The sequence below is a fragment of the Meriones unguiculatus genome, chromosome 7 (genome assembly GCF_030254825.1).
Source record: "Meriones unguiculatus strain TT.TT164.6M chromosome 7, Bangor_MerUng_6.1, whole genome shotgun sequence".
Lineage (NCBI taxonomy): Eukaryota > Metazoa > Chordata > Mammalia > Rodentia > Muridae > Meriones > Meriones unguiculatus.
The window spans coordinates 60,093,393-60,116,774 of record NC_083355.1 but is presented as its reverse complement, the minus strand read 5'-3'; the positions used below and the strand labels follow the sequence as shown (position 1 = coordinate 60,116,774).

The window sequence follows — 23,382 nt, the reverse complement described above, 5'->3', positions numbered from 1 at the left end:
AAAAGATTATCAAAGCAAAGCTGGTGAACATTTTGAACGATTCCTAATATAGAATAGTTTTTAATTCAAAAGTTCCAGGTCTCATAAGTATTAAAATTGTTTTCAAAAGTGAAAATTACTGACACGGGGAAATTGTTTTATGAGATATTTCAGCGGTAAGTTCGACAGTGCTAAGATTCTAATTGAACTAAACATTTTCCTTAAGTTACTTACAGAGGCGTATATATTACTTTTTAAAGTGTGTGCTTAGTTTTAAATGTGTTGGGGATCCTGTAAGTGTGGTGACATTTCAGACTCTTGTCTTTACCTGAGCTGTCCAGGTATTTGAGTTGTTTTCAGTATTAAGACAGACTGGTGTGTCAGAAAAGATATTTTCTTCAAGATGGATGTTGACGCGTGTTTGAGCAGTTTCGTTTGCCGCGCTTCCTGAGGCGCAGTTAGGTCGGAGCGGCAGCCGTCCCCGGCGCGGTGGCCGAGCGGGGCGGTGCCGGGCAGCGCCGCGTGCGGGCCCCCGCCGGCCCGAGGTGCGGCCCACGACCGCCAACATGGAGGCCCCCGGCGCCGCGCGAGGGGCCGCTCTATTAATTAATAACGCAGCTCCGCCGGGCTCGTCTCTTCCTGCGTCGGTGACAGGCCGTGAAAGTCACCCGGGAGCCAATAAAAAGGTAGAGGCGAGGAGCGCCAGGCTCCTCCCCGCCGCTCTTCCTCCTTCGGGGCCCGGGGGAGCTCACAAACTTCCCGGGAGCGCCGAGAGGCGGGGAGCGCCGGCGGGACGCGATCCCCGCGCGGAGCGGCGGCGGCGAGAGGCTCGGGCGGGCCTCGCGGGGAGCGCGGCGGCGGGCGGGCGGGCGTCCGCAGGTGAGGGCTCCGGGCAGCCGGGGACAAAGCGCGCCGGCGCCCGGGACCAGCGGGCGCCGGACCCCGGGACGCGCCGGGCCGGCTCGGCGGCAGCCACGCCGCGGCTCCCGGAGCGGCGCCCGGGGAGGGGGCCGCGCTCCGCCCGCCCCATTGTGAGGCGCCCGCCCGCCCGCCCGCGGGGCGCGCCGGGGCCGCCCGGCGAGGGAGTGGGCAGGCGGCGGCGGCGGCGGCGGCGGCGGCGGCGGGGAGGACGGGGGCTCGCCGCTCACACAAAAGGCGGCAGCCGGGCGGCCCCGGCGCTTCCCCACCTTACCGGCTTCTCCTTTCCCTCCCATTTGCCAGGGACGCGGGGCGGACGCGCGCAGCCGGGAGATGCCGCTGCTTCACCGAAAGCCGTTCGTGAGGCAGAAGCCACCCGCGGACCTGCGGCCGGACGAGGAAGTTTTCTACTGTAAAGTCACCAACGAGATCTTCCGCCACTACGAGTAAGGCCGGCCGCGGCGCGGGCGCCGGGGCGGCGGGCACGGCTTTTGTCTGTCCGTGTCCCCCTGTCCTCGGCCGGGGGCGGGTGGCCGGGCCGCCCCTCCCCCGCGGCGCTGGAGCGCGTGGGCCGGCGGGGCCGGCGGAGGCCGGGGCAGCGCTGGGGGCGCCGCCGCTGCCGCCGCCGCGCTCGCCGGGCGGAAACTCCGCGCCGCGCCCCTCCCCGCCGGGCCCGCACGCGCTCGGCCGCCGGTTCCGGGATCCCTGCCGGGCCGCCGCGCGCCGCCGCGGGAGGGGGGAGTCCCTGCCCCCCGGGGGCCGGGAACGGGCGGACGGTGGGGACTCGGTGTCCGCGGTCGCGCGTGGCTCCTGACGTTGAGCGGGGGCGGCCTGCCGGGTGGGCGCTGGCCGGGGCGCGGGCAGGGAGGCTCGTTCCGCGGACGGCGGAGGGGGCTCGTCGCCCGCGGCCGGGCCGGGCCGGGGCCGTCGGGGCACGGGCGTCCGGAGCGGCGGCCTCGCCGGCGTCCCGCGCCGCCTAGGCCCGGGGAGCGTGCGACGCCGCGAGCCGCGCTCTGTCACCGCCTCTTGTCGATGACTAACTCCCGTCCCTGGGGCGCTCGGCGTCTCCGCCCCCGGGAGACCGGCGAGGAAGAAGCCGGGACGAGCGTGGGGAGAGGCGCGGGGCACGGCCCGGGCGACGGGAGAAGGAGACGGTACTGAGCAGACAAGTTCAACTCCAGCTTCAGTCTGCCGCCTCCTTATCGCCCGCACCCGCCACCCTCCGGCTCGCGCGTGTGAGCCGCCTGACATGTGCCACTGCTTTTGTTTTGATAAGAACCCGAAGCTGCTGCCGAGGAAGCTTCAACTCTCAGATTTTCAGCTCATTGCTTGGTACATCCAAGAGCTTCCCTGGCTCAGGGGTAGGGAGCCCTGGGGTACGTTTCAGCGACCCGTGTTTAAACAGGGTCTCTAAGAGAGACCCTTAATCAATCAGTCACAGGGACAGCCTCATCCTCCCCACTTTTTCTCCTCCTTTATCCTCCACGCAGACTCTTCTTTGTGGCTTAGAAACCATGAGTTAAAAGCAACCAAATAGGTTGTGTGTAGGAGGATTTCTGAATGGGGCCTGGAAGAAAGGCTTGATCCTGGGAGGTCTTTAGGTAAACTGCAGCTGCTTGAGAAAGGAGTAGCGAGAGGAGAAAAGTCAGTTCAAAGTAAGACCCCACCCCACCCCTTCAGCGCCCTAGAAGGGGGGTTACAGGTATAGATCTAGAGAAGTAGATAGGACTTTTCATCAAACAGTACCTTTAAGTAGGAGCGGCTATCTCGCTGGGCTTCTGTTCAGACTTGTTTTATTACTTTAAGTGCACTCTTGTAACTTCTTAAGTGGATCTGAGTTGGGTAACTGTGCAAGGGTGATGTCTTCATATTGTCTTCCTAAGTTTAAGCTGAAGTCCTTAGCAACATTTCTGATTGTTTTTGAACTTAAAGAGTACCAAGGAAATAGTAAAGAGGCTTAGATCACAAACTCTTCTTTGATAAAAGCAGTCTTTTGAAAAGGCTTTTCTGTCACAGCACTGGGGAGACTGCAGCAGAAGGTCTGCAAGTTCAAGGCTAGTCTGGGCCAGTCTGGATGACGAAGTAAAGACTCTAAAACAAACAATGCCTCCAACCCACACAACAAAAGGGGCTGTCCTCACTGTAGAGGGCAAGGAAAATTTATCTTTTATCCCTTGTGAATTAAAAACCCTTGGTGTGCTTTGATTCTAATCATGGAGAAATCTGAAATGCTGAAATAAAGATTTTTGGCCTCTGGGTTCCAGGCCAGGCTGGTCTACAAAGTGAGAGTTCAGGACAACTAAGGCTACACAGAGAAACCCTGTCTTGAAAAACAAAACAAACAAACAAGATTTTTGGCATCCCAACACAAAGGGAGGAGTTGTGTGCTTTGTAGTCTTAAGATATTAAGACATTTTAAGAAGCTTAAAATAAAACAAAATAACCCTCTATTTTCTCCCCAGTGCTGAGGCATTTGAGGTTTTGGAAGTCACAGTTTAATAGAGATGATTAATTTGGTTACAGATATTTGATCATTTTCCTTAAACAAAATTGTATTATGTCCTTACATATTTAATCCTTATTATTTTTGAATTGGCTGTGAAATAGAAGAATGCCATTTAGTTGTGTTAAATTTTGAATTATCTCTCCATTTCCTTGATTGGTAAAAAGTCATCTTTCCAAAAATGCATTTAGAGTGGATGGTATATGATGATCTGTAGAAATAGAAGGAAACCTGTTTCAACACATCTTAAATAGGTTTATATGGCTTCGAAGATTATCTTATTTTTTTGAAAAACAATCTTGTATTTGAATATTTATCTCTGCTCACCCAATTACTTTAGTTTTCTTTTTATTTCTTGAATGTAAATTTCTGCCTTAATTAATGTTAGAGAGGTTTTTTTTTCCAGCTTCTAGCCTTGCTCACTCCCTAACAAACCTTACTGGTTAGTGGTTTGTCAGAAACCTTTTCTTGTGGAACAGTGTTCTGTCTCTGTCATTGTTAAAGTCTCTCATCATCTCCTTCTGGAGAGTGTGCTTGGTTTCTCTCTCAGCTCTTTTTCTGTGAGACCTCATGTTCCTGAAGACAGAGAGCATGATGACCTGGACGGATTGTAGTGGATGTACAGCATAATTTCCTCTGCTGAGATGGTGTAGACTGCATGTTTCTGAACTAATTGCTGGCTCATTTGACCTGCTCTCTGAAAACCTATTATAAATGGCACATTAACCGTGGCAAATGTACGCGTTAAAACACATGATTTAGTTTCAAGTCAGATAAAGAGTTGTACTATAATTTTGATTGGCTCAAAATTTTTACTTTTGGTTGTGAATTGTTAAAAAAAAACACAGTTGGCTCTGAATACTAGAAATTATACATCTTAAATATAATGTAATTTGTTGTATTAGCCAGTAACTTAATATCTTTGGTTTTTTCTGTTTGGAATTGAAATTTTACATCTTTGAATCCATGTAAAGTTTAAGAATCTCTTCCACCTCAGACTGAGGAGGCAGTCCAGCTTATTTCAATGTGGAACAAAGTGAGATTTCCAATAAAAAAAATCTATGGTGAAAAAGATTTGACTAACTTATATAGTACAGTGTTTGTATTGTTCACCAGCTCTTTCCTGTTAATTCAGCCCTTTTCATAAATGAGGGAAGGTTTCGGGGTATTGATTGAGCTTCAGGATTGCAATTATAATCACATAGTTAGCACTTGACGACACTAGAATTTCAATACATGTGTCTAAGGCCCTTGACTCTGTTTTTTTTTTGCCATTTACCATCATAGTGCTTGTATGAAGAATAATTTCTGTTGTCAAAGTTGTAGAAATATGCACAAAGAAACTAGAATTACAAGCTATTGGAGTCAGCTTCCTAGGTGTTTTTAGGTGACTCATCTCTTGCCAGCTCAGCCTTGACCTTTACTGTACCCCTAGATGATTAAGCTCTAGGTAGTAAGTGGACAAATCAAAGTGCTATGTGTTTGTCTATGAATGACAAGGTTTTGCAGTGTAGCCCAAGCTGGCCAGGAGCTTGAGATCCTCTTGCACTTGAGTGCTGGGATTACAGACATGCCACTACACCTGGCGCCATCAGTTTATCGTGGGGTAAAATGCTTTTCATACCAGCCAGTTCCCACATTGGTGAGAGGACATATAAAATCTAGTTGTAGTCAAAAGCTATTTGGTGAGCATGTGCTTTTCAAGGGAATGTGGATAGTCTTTCAAGCTAATGTCTTCAAATTAGGTGTGTTTAGCCCTTTTTTGGGAATAAGTTGGCCACATGTTCCTGATTGTTGCCTTCACAAGTCATTTTTCCTAGGGTAGAACAGATTCATAAATGCTTTTTCAGCTTTCTTTCTTTTTTTGTTTTTGTTTTTCTTTGTTTGCTTGTTTGTTTTTTGAGACAGGGTTTCTCTGCCTTAGCTGTCCTAGAACTCAATTTGTAGACTAGCTGGATTTGAACTTAAGAGATCCACCTGTCTCTGCCTCCAGAGTGCTGGCATTAAAGGCCTGTGCCACCATGCTCAGCTTTCAGCCTTGTCTTTCCTGTGCTTAGCAGGCTATGCTATTTTATGGAAACACATAGCTTTCTTCAGTCAAAATGTGTGTGTCAGTCATTGTAGCGTAATGGCCTGCACTAACACTTAGTGAAGTAGTAGTCCATTTTGGCTCACTGTTGTATGGCTTCTCAGTTTGGTTTTGCTGTTGTTCCCTGGGCTCATCCACTTAATATGGAGGCAAAGCTCGTCTTGAGTAGAGTAAGCAACGAGCTCTGACACATTTGTGGGGTTTTGAAGGGATGATTTTTCTCATCTTAAGAGTAAGAGGGTACCCTGAGGTACTTGAGAAGGGAGAGGTCTCTGGGTCATCTTTGTTACGTTGATGAGCGCACTCCTGGATTCGAGGAGTGATGAACTCAGACTCTGGCTAAGAAGACCAGTGTTGGGCCTGGGGAGCTAGTATAGTTAAGAGCATTGGCTGCTCCTCTAGAGGCCCTGGCTTTAATTCTGCTTACTCACATTGTGGCTCAGAACTGCGTGGAACGCTGGCCAGTGCCCTCTTCTTCTGGCCGATATGGGCACCAGGCACACACATGAAAAGCAAAATATCCACTTACATATTTAAAAAAATAAAGTCATAGTTCAAAGGATCAGCACATCTTTAGCTTCCTTTGCCAATGAGTTTTAGGTTATTTTTTATAATCTGATGTTATTAATCAAAATACAGTGAAAGTTGGGCTGGCGATATGGCTCAGCACTTGCAATGTGAGCCAGAGGACCCAAGTTTGATTTGATCCCTGGAACCCAGAGTAGAAGGAAAGAGCTGACCTCGACACATGCTTGATGCGGCATTTGCTCGAGTGTGCTTACACTGTCAATACACGGAACACACACACACACACACACACACACACGCACGCTACAGATTTGTAAAAATTCATCCGAAAAACTTGTGGATGTAGTTTATTGTTTGTCCTTGTCCTTTCCATAATGATTGTGGCTCTGCCGCTTCTTTAAAATTTGTCACTCCTGTACCTGCCCTCCAGGAGCTGTAGGATGAAATTCCTCAGACACTCAGGCCAGTTAATCCCCACTCCTCCTCCCAGCGCTGGACTTTCTCTCTTTATGTGTTCTCTGGCATGGTTCCTTTACTGTCCCAGAGATCTTGTTAGGACAGTGGTGCTCAACCCCTTAGGGGGATGGATGACCCTTTCACAGGGGTCACCTAAGACCATCACAGATATTCACATTAGTGTTCATACCAGTAGCAAAATTACGTTTATGAGGGAGCAGGAAAATAATGCTATGATTGGGGGTTGGCACAATATAAGGAACTGTATTAAGGGGTCGCAGCATTAGGAAGGTTGAGAACCACTGGCTTAGGATCTTGTTTGCACATACAATCCTTGAACAATAAAAAATCCACACTCGTTTTTAATGCACATATCCCATGGACATTTTTTAGAATTACCTCATTTATTTTTTATATAAAAAATTTTATGAAACGTATCTCCATTTTATAGAAGGTTCAGAGAGATTATGTAACTTACCCAAAGAAAAGTACGAAAGCTAGGTTCAGACATTTCCCCTCTTCTGCCTAAATGCATATAAAAATGAATGTGGACCATCCATTGATAGTATAGTACGTGTGTTTACTCTTGATATTTTTCTTTGGAGAGACTTTGAAAATGCTGAGATAATCTGTCTCCCTAGGGAGCAATGTCTACAATATAAGATGCTATTAGTTACGTGTTTCTTAGGAGGCCAGCACAATGGACAATGGAAATGTCGAAGAGGACGCTGGTTCCTGTTTGCTGGAGTTGGGGAAGCCCTCAAACAGGAGAATGTCTAAACTGGATCCTGAAGGATGAAGCTTGTAGGACAAGTAGTGGAGCAGAGAGAGATTCTAGGCAGGAGACCTAAAGGACTCCTTTAAAGCAAGGGTCAGCACACCGATTCGTTAGGGAATAAGAAAACTAAAAGCCTGGTGGATTTAAGAATTAGGGAACAGCACGTACAATTCAGGTGAGCACAAAGTTGCTTTACTTAAGGACTGAAACTTTACTAGCCAGATACAAAATGTGAAGAGCTCCAGAACAATCCAATAACAAAGATCTAAAGCACTGCCCTGCCAATAATAATAATAATAATAACAGTAATAAAATGTTCTTCACTGAGAGGGTCATAAGAGCAGATTAGAACATGGGCATGACAGAGTTAACATGCCTTATATTATAAAGATGCCAGAAAGATGTAAAATGTATTTTATGTCATGTATAAATAGCCACGGATAAAATAAAATTTCACTAAAGTTGTTACATCAAAACATACTTCAAAAAAAGGTTCTTCATATAGACTCAAGGTCGTCCAAGTTGGCATGTGTAGTTTTTTTGTTTGTTTGTTTGTTTGTTTACTTTAATTTTACTTACATGTATGTATGAGGGTAAATGCACATGAGTGCAAGAACCTGAGGGGCCAGAGGCTACTGGTTCCTGGGAGCTGGAGTTACAGACAATTGTGAGCTGTTGATGTGGGTGCTAGGATTCAAACTCAGGTCCGTTGCAAAAGCAGTAAGTTCTCTCTCTTTTTCTCTCTCTCTGTCTCTCTGTCTCTGTCTCTCTGTCTCTCTCTCTCTCTCTCTCTCTCTCTCTAGGTTTCTTTGTGTAGCTTTGGTTGTCCTGGAACTCACTTTGTAGACCAGGCTGGCCTCAAACCAAACCACCTGACCTTCCCTCCCAAGTGCTGGGACTAAAGGTGTGTGCCACCACTAACCAGCTCACAGCAAGTGCTCTTACCTCCAAGTCAGCTTTCCAACCTCATGTATCATCATCATCATCACGTTGTTATTATCATCAGCATTGCCTTTCTCTCTCTCTCTCTTTCTCTCTCTCTGTCTTTACTTCTTCCCTCCCTCCCTTCTTTCTTTCCTTCCTTTCTTCCTTTCTGACAAGGTTTCCCTGTAGCCTTGGCTGTCCTGGACTTGCTTTGTAGACTAGGCTGGCGTCAAACTCACAGAGATCCTTCTGCCTCTGCCTCCCTGAGTGCTGGGATTACAGGCGTGTGCCACTGCACCCAACATTATTGTTATTGTTTTCTTTATTTTATTCTGATTGGTTTCTCTTGGTTTTCATAGCTTTCTTTCTTTTTAAAAAAATTTTGTTGCTATCTTGAAATGTATAAATGAAACAGCCTTAATAGATATGCCTCAAATGATCTTTGAAGATCTGAGTGTTTTTAGGGATAATATGTAAGATAGATACACTTGCCAAGAAGTAGACACAGATCGCTTAAAATACTTTGAGAATGATAGGAGAAGAGTTCAGGAAGGTGAAAGTTAAAAAGAATGACTTCATACTGATTACATAGTTACTGAAAAGTAGACCAGCGTATATTTTTACTCTACAGAGGACCAAAGTTTACCATGGCTCTTCCAGTTGGGTGCCTGTTACTAACTTTTTGCATATGTCTAATAGTTTATATTTAGAACCTCCTTATAAAATAATTCATGAATACATGCTTAAATAACAATTCAAACAATGTGGAAATGTTTAGAACCATGCACATTTTTCTTTTCTTTCCATAGGAACATTTATTCTTATAGTGTGTCTATAAAGACACTTTTTTGTGGTTATAATGTGTGTATGTGGGCTTTTTTTTATTCAGTGTATTTTTTCTCCTAATCTTTTTTTTAAAGTTTTTCTATTTTATAGGTTTCTTGCACTTTAAAAGAAAGTAGGTAGACTTTTAGATAATAAAGGCTCATCTTAAGAAATTACTGCAGTTCAAAAGTTACTGTATATAGAATGGTGGTTTTTATCCCTGTCCCTAGCTGTTACCCTGGGCTGTTTGTGTTTCTTAGCTAGGATCCCAGGTAGCTTAGACTAGCCTTGATCCTCCTGTCTCTACCTCCCACACGTTACATTTGCATTTGCTGGCATATGCCAGCACTCCTAGTACCTTGGTTTATTTTTTGAGACAGTCTTAAACTGTAGCTTAGGCTGAACTAGAGCTCACTTTGGAGGCCTTGAAATAGTTGGGATCTCCTGCTTCAGCTGTCTGTGTGCTGGGATGATTACTCATGAGTGAGCCGTGTATGCTGATTTTTGTTGACCACTCAAAATCTCTGCTTCTGCAAGTTCTCTCCTCCTCACCCTCTCTCACCTTCCCTTCCTTTCTTCTGTATTGTTGTTGCTTCTTTTCTTTTTATAGTTTGGTTTTCTACAAACGTAAAGTCATTGTTTGCTGTAAAAGGAAAATAAAGGAAGGCTCAAGCTTGAAATAAGTTTGCCCTTCCTAGATTAAGAATTCTTGCACTGCTTACTGTCTTTTCATCACATAAAATACTTAAAGTTTTCTTTTATTGTTAGGTGCCTAGATTTATTAGTTTTTCCACTATTAAGGCCTTTTATAAAGCTATGGTTGATTGACATTAGTGTTGTGAGCACTTTTCAGCAAAATAGCTTAAAAGTTGAAAGGAGACCGGGCCTCGGTGGTGCACGCCTTTAATCCCTGCCTCCAGAGGCAGAGGCAGGTGGATCTTTGTGAGTTTGAGGACAGCCAGGGCTATTAGAGAAAACCTGTCTGGAAAACAAGAAAGAAAAGAAAAAGTTGAAAGGAAAGGTTGAATCTGCTTTCAGCTGGGTTTCAGATTTCAGAACTGCAAGGAGAGCAACAGAACCAGAAAATTTGAACACAGATTTCAGAACTGGCACAGTTTGTCCAACTTTAGCTGATATGACGTATAAGTTGAAGTGTAATCATCTAGCTTAAAGACTTTTTCTTTTTTTATTTATTTATTTATTTAATTTTTTATTTTATGTGCATTTAGTGTGAAGGTGTCAGATTCCTTGAAATTGGCATTACAGACAGTTGTGAACTGCCATGTGGGTGCTGGGAATTGAACCCTTGTCCTTTGGAAAAGCAGACAGCACTCTTAACCACTGAGCCATCTCTCCAGCCCCAAGACTTTTTCTTAATTTGTATTATGAGCAAGTTGATGAGGTGGCGTAGGGGAAGAGATCATAAAGGTGTCAATTTTAATGTATAGTTTATGCAATGATGGGTAATGGGATTTTGTTTTTGTTTCTTAACCAGTGACTTTTTTGAACGAACCATTCTCTGCAACAGCCTTGTATGGAGTTGTGCTGTGACGGGTAGACCTGGACTGACATATCAGGAAGCACTTGAATCAGAAAAAAAAGCAAGACAGAATCTTCAGAGTTTCCCAGAACCACTAATTATTCCAGTGTTATACTTGACCAACCTTACTCATCGTTCACGCTTACATGAAATTTGTGACGATATCTTTGCGTATGTCAAGGACCGATACTTTGTTGAAGAAATTGTGGAAGTCATTAGGAACAATGGTACAAGGTAAAGTACTTTTGATTTTTCTTCTTGATAAGCATAAATTGCTTAGAAGTCAAAATATAGCCAGGTGTGATGCTACATGGTATAATATCAGCATTTGGAAAACTAAGGCAGGAGGTCTGTGAATTCTAGGTTAGCTGGGGCCACAAAGCAAGATTGTCTAAAAACAAACCACTTTCCAAATGTGAAATATGGAAAAAGCGATCTGAGAATATCTTTCCTTTTGCTTTCTTCTAGCTACCCTGTTAGCCCACAGATTGCCCTGTGGTAACTACTTTTTACATATCTTTTCATTTATGTGCCACCAAAAATACTTACATGTACCTATGCAAACATACATTGGCATAACCTTCTCTTTTTAATATAATAGGTAATGTTCTTTATAAACTTTTACTTAAATATATTTGAGATCATATTGCATAAACGGCTTCTCTTTAACTTACTATAAATGAACTCCCTTACATGGACATTCCATATTAACAAGGCCTGAAATACTGATATCTACCATAGCCTCATACTAAACAATAGTTTAAATATACTTGTAGATATTGATGGCTTTCAGTATTTTATTTAACAAAACTAGAATTACAGTCCACCTTTTTGTATTTCTGTCCCTTAAAAAAGCTTTCCCATACTTTATAGAGACGCTAGTATACACAGAGCCCCGGGTTTGCCCCCAAGCACTCCATAGCTGTGTGTGGTGGTACTTACCCAACGTCTCACACTCCTGTCTTGTAAGGTAAAGTCAGGAGAACAAGTTCAGGGTCATGCTTTGCCACAAAGAAATCTCAAGGTCAACTTGGGATAGATGAGACCCTATTTCAATAAATAGAATAAGGGGGGAAAGCCAATTATTTTTAGAAGGCTCCTATTGCTAGCCCTGCTAATACCATGTTGTGTAATACTCAAGAGACAGGAGGGTTGCCATTAGGTCAGCCTTATCTACATAGTACCAGGCCAGCTAGGGCTACATAGGAAGATTTTTGTCTCAAAACAAAGATAGAAAAAGCAGGCCATGGTGGTAAATGCCTATAATTCCAACACTTGATTGGAGGAGACAAGGGCATTAAAGGTTGAAGGTTATCCTCAGCTACATACTGAGTTTGAGGCTAGCCTGCACTGTAGAAGAACTTGTCTTCACAGGGAAAGGGCCAGAGCAACGGCTTAGTTGGTCAGTTGCCTGCCTCCTAAGCATGAGGGCCTGAGTCCAGTCCCTCAGAACCTGTAAAACCAGGCCAGGCATGGCGGCATGGGTTTATAATCCCAGCCAGAATGAGTGGGCAGCAAGCAGAGTCCTGGCTTGTTGCTGAACCAGCATAGCCTACTGGACAAGTCCCAGACCAATGAGAGAGCCTGTCTTAAAAAAACAAGGTGGATACCATCTGAGGAAGGTCAGCTGAAGTTGGTGCTTCGGCCTCCACACACATACACACACACACACACACACACACACCAGGACGCACAGGTGCAGATGTATACATACAGTAATGAGTAAATGAGGGCTCATGCTTATGATCCCAGCACTTGGAAAACTGAGGTTAGGAGGATTGCTGTGAGTTTAAGGCCAGCCTGGCCTATGTTGTGAATTCCAGGTCAACCTGAACTACCAACTAAGACTGGCTCAAAAAAATAAAAAAGGTCATTTTGTAAATATGATTTTGGAGCCTATTTAATGGTTCATGGTTGAAGTGATACCCTGAAAAGATAGATTATTGTGTTTTGATCTATATCACCATAGGAATAATGGACACATATTTGAGGACTGATTTTTTTTTTTCTTATGGCTACTTATTTTATTAGGATAGATGTGCTCTACAATTTATAAATTATTGTGAAATATAAATTTAACAATGTGGCTTACATATAAAAATACAGTAATTTTTCTATGTTTTGTCTTAACATTGGGAATATACATGCATATATACATATGTATGTTTTCAACAGTACTGAGTTGGGATCCTTTGTAGAAGGGGGAAATTTAGTGGTAAACATTTTATTGAAACTCATTAGGAAAACGCCTGTTCTTGTTGAACAGTCTGTGAAATACAAGAAATTGTTTCTCTAGGGGCTGGAGAGATGTCTGGGTGTTAAGAACTTATACTGTTCTTCCAGAGAACCTAGGTTCAGGTCCTAGCATCTACATCAGGAAGCTCACAGTCTCCTGTTAACAGCAGCTCCAGGGTGTCTGGCTTCCATGGGCACCTGCACACATGTAACATACACTCACAGACACATAAATGAAAAAATCTTTAAAAAATGATTGTCCCTGAGTGAGCTGTCCCAGAAGCAGAAAGACACACATGGTATGTACTCACTCATATAGACATATAATATAGGATAAACCTACTAAAACCTGTACATCTAAAGAAATTAATTAAGAGGGAGGACCCTGACTAAAATGCTCAATCCCCATCCCGAAGGGCAAAGAGGATGGACATCAGAAGAAGAAGAAAACAGGAAACAAGCTAGGAACCTGCCACAGAAGGCCTCTGAAAGGCTCTGCCCTGCAGACTATCAAAGCAGACTTATGGCCAACTGTTGGGCAGAGTGCATGGAATCTTATGTAAGAAGTGGGAAATAGTAAGATCTGGAGAGGACAGGAACTCCACAAGGAGAGCAACAGAACCAGAAAATTTGAACACAGGGGTCTTTCCAGAGACTCATACTCTAACCAAGGACTATCCATGGAGATAACCTAGAACCCCTGCATAGATGTAGTCCATGGCAGTTCAGTGTCCAAGTGGGTTCCATAGTAATGGGAAGAGGGACTGTCTCTGACATAATCTGATTGGCCTGCTCTTTGATCACCTCCCGCTGAGGGGGGAGCAGCCTTACCAGGCCACAGAGGAAGACAATGCAGCCATTCTTGATGAGATCTCATAGACTAAGATCAGAAGGAAGGAGAGGAGGACCTCCCCTATCAGTGGACTTGGGGAGGGGTATGCATGAAGAAGTGGGAGGGAAGGTGGGATCAGCAGGAGAGAAGAGAAGGGAGGGACTTATGGGGGGATACAAAGTGAATAAAGTGTAATTAATAAAAGTTAAAAAAAATAAGTAAAATGTAATAATAAAAGAATAATAATACTGAAAAAAATGATTGTCTTTCTGAACAATAGTAAATCTTAAGTTCCCTTATATGTTGGCCATTCTGTAGTCTAGTCTGGCCTTGAACTCAACACAGTCTGCCTGCCTCAGTCTCCCATATTTCCTGGCCTTTTTGTTGTTGTTGTTGTTATTGTTGTTTTGAGACAGGCTTTCACTATGTGCTGGGACTATATAGAACAGGCTGGCCTTGAATTCACAGCGATCTGCCTGCCTCCCAAGTGCTGGGGATTAAAGGTGGCCTTTTCTTATTAAACTCCCCTGTCCCTACCCCACCCAAGACAGAGTTTTACAAGATAGGGATTCATTATGTAGACCAGGCTGCCCTTGAACTCACATAGACACACGTGTCACTGCCTCCCATGGACCACCATAAAACACAGTTTTTTGTTACATTTATTTATTCAGTTTGTGTGTGGATGTTGGTTTTATGCACACGTGTGGGAGTGAGAGAGATAGGATCTTTATTCTGCCGTGTAGGTCCTGGGTATCTTCAGGTGGTCAGGCTTGGCAGGCAAGCACTTTTACACACTGAGCCATCGTGCTAGCACCCTAGAGGTTATTTTATTTTAAGTGTTATTCATTTTATGTATATGAGTGCTTTGCCTGCATATATATACCTGTGCTATGTGCATGTTTGGTGCCCACAGAGGTCGAGAGGGCTTCATTTCCCTTGGAGCTGGAATTACAGATGGCAGTTGGAGACCATGTGGGTGCTAACAATCGAACTGGGGCCTCTTTAAGAACAGAAGTGCTCTTCACCAACCGCTGTTATTTTTTCAGCCTCTTTTTTTTTTATTTTTATTTTTTTTTTGAGGCAGGGTCTTGAATATATCAGGTGGGCCTTGAACCTGGGATATAGCCAAAGATGACCTTTTATTCCTCATTTTGCCCTGTCCCCCAGTGCTGGGTTTGGCCATTCTTGAGATATCCCTAAAGTTTTCCCTCTGTTAGATACAACATTCCAGTTATGGGCATTCCAGCTGTTCATGGTTGCATGCATCGGTATTCTCCACTACTCAGTAGACTGAGGCTAGGAGACCATGAGGGCAAGTCCATAGAGATACCCAGGGCATAACTTTCATTTGAAAGGCGGATGCCTAACAGGTTAGAACCTTCAGGGCATCCTGCTAGAAAGCAGCTGCTTAGGTCAAGGAATAGTGAGTGCATTTGAAAGGAGAATGCTTCAGTAGGTAGAGCTGTGGGGTATTTTGCTGGAAAACAGCTGTCTAGGAAGTGTCAGCTGCCTAGGTCAAGGAATAGTAAGTGCATTTGAAAGGAGAATGCTTCAGTAGGTAGCCGTGGGGTATTTTGCTGGAAAACAGCTGTCTAGGAAGTGTTTCCCTAAGTTTAGCTGTAGAGGCCACTGCAGCTGTGGTCCAAAGGGTCCAGGCTGTATTTTGCACTGGCAGCCAAACCTGTGGCAGCTTCTCCTTTCTGTTGGTTTTACAGGTGTGTAAGATGTGAGGTGGTGAGGGTCATGGTGGCTTCATCAGCATTCCAGAAACCACCAGGGTCAGGTAATTTACAACAGGATCAGATTTCCTGCTTGGAGGGCAGAAGAAAGCTGTCATTCTCTCTCTGCTTTTGGTCAGCTGGCTTACAAGTAAACTGTTGCCATCCACTGTGCTGCCATGCCTTCTCCACGACGTCCTCAAAGGTTGCTTCCCATCAGATGTCACAATAAGAGAAAGTAACTAACACGCATGGAAAGGGAGGCTAATTGGAGAAGAAGTGATGGAAGCCCTGATTTTAAAGAGGATTGGTGATGGTTAAGTAGAGAAGGACCGTAAGAAGCCAGTGTTTAAATGTTTTAAGATAACTTTTAAATTTTTATTTATTTACTGTGCGCGTGTGTGCATGTGTGTGTGTGTGTTCTCGCGTGTACTAGGTCTGAAGACAATCTTTGGAGTTGGCTCTCTCCTTTTACTCTGGAGGATCAAACTCAGGTCCTCAGGCTTGGCCGCAGGTGCCTTTAGTTGCTTGACCGGCTCCCTGGCTTTCTACTTTTTCTGTTCCAAAGCTCAACCATAGTTCTCTAAGAGGTGTGAAATAGCATGATGTCCTTTATATGCATGCCCTGCTTCTGTATAGCAGGACGCAGAGCTCCTCCTTTGTGCCAGATGCTGTCTGGGCTATGGATGTAGCAGTGAACAGTCTGCTGTTTACCTTGGGGCCTTTGTACTCATTCAACTTGAAAATTTTTCCCATATATCAAAAATGAAGAATTCTTTACTTTCTTCATGTTTTTCCTCACACTCTGCTTTTGGAGCCTTTTCTCTTTCCCTCTGAAATTCAGCATTTCTTTGTCCCAACACTTTAAACTTTGATTATTTAAAATGATGATGAGGAAGATGTGAGAAAAGAAAAATGGTGATCTTCTTGATTCTCTGCCTTCAGGGAGTAGTAAGACATAGAAGTCTGGCCACCTATGCTGTCACATCAGGCCCAGCTTGCACTGCTCTGTTTCATGGACATATTGCTTGTTTTCATGAGGACCCTATAGGCCAAATCCTAGGCAGGGTTTTGTAGATACTAAGATTCACTTGGTCAGTTGAAGAGAGAGGGAGAGAGAGAAAAGTGTGTGGGTGGGTGCATGCATGTGTGCCTGTAGCTTGTGAGAGTTTTTTTTTTTTTTTTTTTTTTTCCTACCATGTAAACCCAGAGGACTGGACTGGCTTGGTTAGCAAGTCCCTTTACCCACCACCTTACCTTGTTGACCCTAAATTTTTAGTTTCACTGGGAGGCAGATATTAATAGTGGGAGGTTAAGGCTTTGGAATTACAAGACTTTTTTGCAAGTCATCTCAAAGGTAAAAATGAAAAAGAAAATATCAGAGTGTGTTTTGCATACATACCGAATCTTCATGTAAATAGATAACACAGGAAATTACGTTGCTTTAAACTCAACAGACTGTATCTGCTAATGTTTTTCTCTATCATTGGGTAAATTTTTCTTTTTAAGCAAAGGTTGTAACTTACTTTGTAGAGTGCTTCCTGGCATGTGGGAAGCCTGTGTTTCATTATTAGCAAGGTAGAGGTAGAGCCATCAGAGTTCAAGGTGATCCTTGGCGACATGAGTCTGGGCTACCATGACTTGAAGCATGAACTATTTAACATTAGACTCACCTAGAGTGAGCATCTATCCATGGAAATAGTAATTGAAGAATAGATTTGCTTAAGAATAAGTTAGTAATTTCAGGCTGTGAAAACACTTTATTTTTGTGTTTAAGATAGTAATTCTAATAACCAGGGGTGGAGGCACACGCCTATAATCCCAGTACTCTGGGGGGCAGAGGCAGGCAGATCTCGGTGAGTTTGAGGCCAATCTGGTCTACAAAGTGAGTCTAGGACAGCCGAGGCTATACACAGAAACCCTGTCTTGGGGGGGGGAGCTAGTAATTGTACAGGTGGTGTCTTTTAGAACGGACAATCGCACTTCTTTGGATATGAGCTTCAAGTGAACTGAAGATCCGAGTTGGCTAGAAAGGCACTGCTTGGTGTTCATCCATGTGCCTTATCTCTGACCCCACTGTCCATATACCACTCAAGAACTTTTGAATCTTCTGCCTCAGCCTCTGAGGTGCTAAGAATTATAGGCATCCACCATAGTTTTTGTTTCATTTTGTTGTTTAGATTTACTTATATGTACACATGTTTTGGCTGCACATATGTTTCTGCATACCACTTGCATATCTGGTGCCTTTTGGAAGTCCGAAGGTGGTAGTGGATTTCCTGGAACTGGAATTATGAATGGTTGTGAGCTGCCATGTTGGTGCTGTGACTCGAACCTTGGTCCTCTGCAAGAGTATCAAGGGCACTTAGCATATGAGCCATTTTCTAGCCCCTACCTTCCAGTTTTGTTTGTTTGTTTGCTTGCTTTTAGACAAATTCTGTCTATGAAGCCTCTGGCTGGCCTGAACTTACTTTGTAGACCAGGCTGGCCTTGAACTCACAATTACCTGCCTCTGCCTCCCAACTGCTGAGACTAAAGGTATGCACCATGCCCGCCCCAACTACGAAGTTTTGTAGGATGGTTTTGAAGTTGGTTCTTTGGGGATTTTTTTGTTTGTTTGTTTGTTTGGTTGGTTGGTTGGTTGGTTTGGGGGTTTTGGTTAGGGAGTGTGCAGAGGTCAACTTCTAGTACTATTATTATTATTATTATTATTATCATTATATTTTTAAGACAGCTTACACTGTCCTGTAACTTCCTGCCAAGCTGATCCTGAGCCCCTGGTGCTTTCATTTTAATTCTCACAGTCAGATTGGTAACTCAGAGTTTTTAGAAAATGTTAAATGCTTTACTTGTTCAGAGTGTGGATCTTTAAAATCTGCTTTTTCTTTTTTAAAATAAGATCTTAAGATCTCTTCATGCCCCCTTCTCCACACACACAATGATTGTAAATCAAAGTATAGGTGCTAATTATATTTCTGCTATATAATTTTGCCTATTAAAATAATATGTCATAAATGCAAAAGGTTTAGAGCCCGTTTCTCAAATGCTCCCTTCAGAAAAAGCACTGTGAAAGTGAATATATAGTTTACTTTTTTCTGTATTATTGTACTAATTTCAAAAAGAGCAAGCCAGTGTTTTACTTAGGAATGGTGTGGACAACATTCTTGTGTCAGAATATTGGTGTGGTAGCACCTGTGTTATCCCAGCACTTTGAAAGCTGGGCAACCTAGGGAGGAAACAAAAAGCAAACAAACCTATCAGGGCACACAAATGTATGCTGTTTCTAATTGGTTTTGTAGAAACTGACTAAACCATTGGCTTCTTACGACTGTCATTGGATCTTGCCCTTCTCTGGGGCTACAGAAAAGTATTCCTTTTACTAACCTGCTGTGATTTCTTTGAAAATAACTTCTTTCCTTTCCTGCATGCTTGCTTTATTTTTAGGGAAAGTCTCACTGTATTGTCCACGCTGGCCTGGAACCCATGAGCTCACGTGCTTCCTCCACTTAGCCTTCTGAGTTTCGGGGACTGTGTACATACACTGCCATACCAGGCTTAACGGCATTTTCTTTCATTAATGTCAGACTTTTAATGCCCGACAGAGTGGCCTAACCTAGGTTAAATAAGTAACATAGCAGATTTAAATTTGTAACAGAGTTTAATTGATATCTAGGGATCTCCTAAATATGATTTCTGTATTATTTGGGCTTAAGTTTTTAAAGAATTTAAAAAGATTTTATGTATATGTTTGCTTGCATGTATGAGCATTTACTATATGTGGGGGCCAGATTCCCTGGGACTGGGCAGTTGTGAGCTGCCTGTGGGTACTGGGAACCAAACTTGGGTCCTCTACAAAAGTAGTATGCATCCTTGAGCCATTTCTCCAGCCCCATGGAGTTAACTTAATATATATATACATATACATATATATGTATATATAAAATTTAGTAAAGAGAGCATAAGTTGTTATACTTCAATATTGTTTTCAAACTACCTTGGAAAATAAATATTGTAGAATTCTTTTTAACATTGTAAGTATATCAGTTTTAGCATTAAATGGTGACCTACAGGCTGAAAATAGTGGTGCTTGCCTGTAATCTCAGAACTTGAGAGGCATAGGTCAGAGGATCACTGTAAAATAAGGCTTGGTCTATGTTGTGAATTCCAGGACTACCTCAGCTCTACATCATGAGGCTTTGTTTCAAAAAAGGAAAAGGAAAAGAAAAAGGTGACCAACACACTAAAATTCTTTTTTTTTTTATTTTATTTTTTTCTTCACAGTTTATTCATTATATATCCGGATTGAAGCCCCCTTCCTTTTTCCCCACCCCCTTCCCCTAGTTTACTGAAAGGGAGAGTTCTGCACTATTGCCATCTGCCCATAGCTTGTTAAGTCTCATCAGGACTGCCTGGATCCTCTTCCTCCGTAGCCTAGCAAGGCTGCATCATCAGGGGCAAGCTTAAATCTCATTCAGAGTGACAGACAGAATAAACACCAGAAGCAGTGGAAGAGAGGAAACAGGAAGGGAGTCTACTATAGAGGGTTCTCTGAAAGGATTTACCCAACAGGGGATCGAAGCAGACGCTGAGACTCATGGTCACTCTTTGGGCAGAGTGCAGGAAGTCTTATAGAGGAAGAAAGGGGTGGGATTAGAGGGACATGGAGGGGACAGGAGCCCCACAAGGAGACCAGCAAAGCTAAAGGATCTGGCAACCTTGGAGAAAGTATTCCACTGTCTGTCTCTATCTTCCCTTCCCTCAGTTGGTTTTTTTGGTCAGGGTATTTGTCATGGCAACAGAAATGAGATACTAGTTCCTGGCCAAGAAATATCCTAAACAACATTCTAAAATTTTTTGCATTCCTTGTTTCTTGAAGACCCTAAGATAGTGATAGTTTTCTTTGTTTATTTGCTTGCTTTGTTTCCTGGGCTAGTCTTGAGCTCATGATCCTACCACTTCTTCAGCATCCTGAGTTGCTGGGATTAAAGGCATATAACAGTGCCTGATAAAAATAATTTTTAATTAAAAAAACTACTCAGGATAGTTTTTATTTTTCCACTCATGTACTTATGGGGTGGGAGTCCTGGAAAGGATAACTTGTAGCAGTTGGTGCTCCTCTTCCACTGTGTGGGTTCTGGGGAGCTCAGTCAGGTTATTGGGCTTGGCAGGTGCTTCCACCTGCTGAGCTTTCCTACTGCCCCTTATTTTTAGTTTTTTTTGAGATAGATTCTTGCTATGTTACCTAGGCCAGCCTCAACACTATGTAGCCCAGGCTGGCCTTGACTTTGGGGTTATATTCTAAAAGTAACACAAATCATATCCATTATTTTCATTCCTTATTGATTCATTTCTCCTATATGGAATGAACATCTGTAATCAAAATTAATATTTTTATATTTATCATTAGCATCTTAAAATTAAAAATCACTATTTTGAGATAATTATTGTTTCCCTTAAGGTTGTAAAAGACTAACATTTTTCCCAATGGTGTTATCTTGCAAAATTATGATAACTGTAGTGCAGAGTTGACATTGATAGAGTTTGGATATAGAACATTTCTGTTACTACAAGCCACCCCTCCCCCAAATGCTATCATGTAAAGCTACATCAACTTGTCTCTTATCCCTTAAATGAGTAAGTAATAGATCTCTTGAGGTGCTAGAGATTGCCACTTTTTAGGTCATGGCTGTTAAGCTAATTTTCAATTTTCAATTTTCTGAAACAAATACTACTTGAGATTCCAGAGTCTCATCAGTAGACTATACCACTACATAGCAAGCTTTGATAAGACTTCTTGCAGTTTTTCCTTTCCTCTTCAGAAACTTTGCTTTATTTCTATCAGCTTGCAGATATTTAGACATCATTTTGATTTGCTGGCAACGTGGGTGTGTTCCTAGGCTTTTCTGTTAGGACAGTAGCTCATTTCATTTGTTGTTGTGTAAAAATATATTACCATTTTAAACATTTTTATTGTGAAATTCAGTGGTGTTCAGTGTTGTATAACCATCACCACTATTTCCAGAACATTTTCATCATTCCAAACAGAAACTCTGTATTCATTAGGCAATAACTTCCCTTCTACCTTTCCTCTGGCCCCAGGTAACCTTTTTTTTCTATTTTGTCTTTTTGAACTTGCTTATTTTATAAACTTCTTTGTATTGTAGAGTTGTTAGAATGTCATTCTTTTTATATCAGAATGCTCTGTTGTGTTTATATATCCACTTTGTTTATCCGTTCATCTGTCTGTGGACTCTTTGGTTGATTTCATGTTTCTTCTGCTGGCAACACTGTTTAAGTGTCTAAATTCTTTTTTTTCAATTTTTGTTAATTTTTTTAAGTGGAGTTGATGGGTTATATGATAATTCTGTTTGACTTTGGTGAGGAAATGGAAATGCTGTTTCCCGTAACAGTCCCGGGTGTCAGTTCTCTCCCCACCCCCAAAACAGGGTTTCTCTGTGTAGCCTTGGCTGGCCTGGACTCACTTTATAGACCAGGCTGGCCTTGAACTCACAGAGATCCACCTGAGTGCTAGGATTAAAGGCGTGTGCCCCTGCACCTGGCCTGAATCAGTTCTTATTTCTCTACAGTCTTACTAATACTTGTTAGTTTCTATGTTAGACTTTGCTTTTGAGATAAATGCACCCTCACTGGATATGGTCTGTTGCTGTGATTTTGATTCTGTGCTTTACAGATGAGACAAGTATCTTTTTTTGTTCTTTGTCATTTATATCTTCTCTGGAGAAGTGTCTACTCAGACCTACTAATTTTTTAAAAAAACATTGTTTTTCTTTCAGTTGTAAGAATTCTTCATGTATTTACTCTATCTCAGATTTTATAGAATGAGTCAGGAAGTACTTTCTGTTCTTCAATTTTTAAAAATATTTATTTACTATGTTTATGCATGGTTGCCTGTATGTGCTCATGGCCACTGCATGCATGAGATTCCTAGGAACTAGTGTTAAGCTGCAATGTGGATCCTGGGCACTGACCTCCAGTCCTCTGCAGGAGCAGCAATTGTTCCTAACCATTGAGATGGCTCAGTGATTTAAGATTTTAAAGTTTTTAAAGAATTGTGTGTGTGCGTGCATGCATGTTTTTGTGTGCGTACAGATGAGTGCAGATGCCTGAGGAAGCCACAGGTGTTGGATCTCTTTGAAGCTGGAATTACTGGCAGCTGTGAGCCTCCTGATGTGGGTGTTGGAATTGAACTCAGGACCTCTGCAAGAGCAGTAAGTGCTCTTAACTACTGAGCCATTTTCCCAGTTCTTTTAAAAGGTTTATTTACTTTTTATCATTTTAAATTATGAGTGTATGTGGGTTTGCGTACATGCATGCAGGTTTGTGCAGAGCGCAGAGGTGTTGGGTCCCTCTGGAACTTGAGTTATAGGTACCCAGCTGGTGCCAGTGCTGGGAACTGAGCCTGGTTCTACTGGAAGAGCAGTGTGCACTGTTAGCTGATGAACCATCTCTCCAAATTTATTTTTTTATTATTTATTCATTTATCCATTCATTCATTTACTTGTTTATTATCATTATTTCTAGGAGAAGAGCTGGCAAATAAATAGTCCTATGAATGCTGACACAAACCAGTACACACACGCACACACACCATGCACAGCCTTGTTCATTGAATGAGACAGTCAAATGAATGGCACAGTATCTAACATGGACCCATCTTTTTCTCAAAGAACAGAGATTTAGCTCATTGCTAGAAATTTATATGCTTAGGTTATTCTTAGTAAGACCTCCCCTAGACTGCCTGAGAGTTGTAGAAGGATAGTAGGTATAATTCCTCCATTGCTTGCTGTTGCTTCTTAAAGTACTATGTTCCACGTTTCTGGTTTGCATGTTTTATTTTATGTATATGGGTATTTTCCCTACATTCCTGTCTGTGCACCATGTTACAGATGGTTGTGAGCTGACCTGTAAGTGCTGGGACTTGAACCCCAGTTTTTTTAGAAGAATAGCAAGTGCTCTTAACCACTGGCCCATCTCTCCAGCCCTACATGTTAATATTTTAGGAACTTGAGTATAGATTTTACTTGTCATAAAGT

The 23,382-nt window shown here is 42.8% G+C and overlaps 1 protein-coding gene across 3 annotated transcripts in view; it reads left to right on the top strand.

Moving 5' to 3' along the window:
- Positions 1-650: 650 nt before the first annotated feature.
- Positions 651-23,382, top strand: part of Baz1a (bromodomain adjacent to zinc finger domain 1A) — an 82,191-nt gene continuing 59,459 nt past the window's right edge. Inside the window, exons 1-3 of one of the 3 annotated variants that reach the window (XM_060387503.1) lie at positions 651-665; positions 1,201-1,343; positions 10,496-10,774. In XM_060387503.1, the coding sequence (XP_060243486.1) occupies positions 1,231-1,343; positions 10,496-10,774 (392 nt within the window). In that variant the 5' untranslated portion in view covers positions 651-665; positions 1,201-1,230. Of the gene's footprint in view, positions 666-723; positions 859-1,200; positions 1,344-10,495; positions 10,775-23,382 lie in introns of those variants that run through there. The other 2 variants (XM_021655228.2, XM_060387504.1) reach the window with 2 other exon arrangements.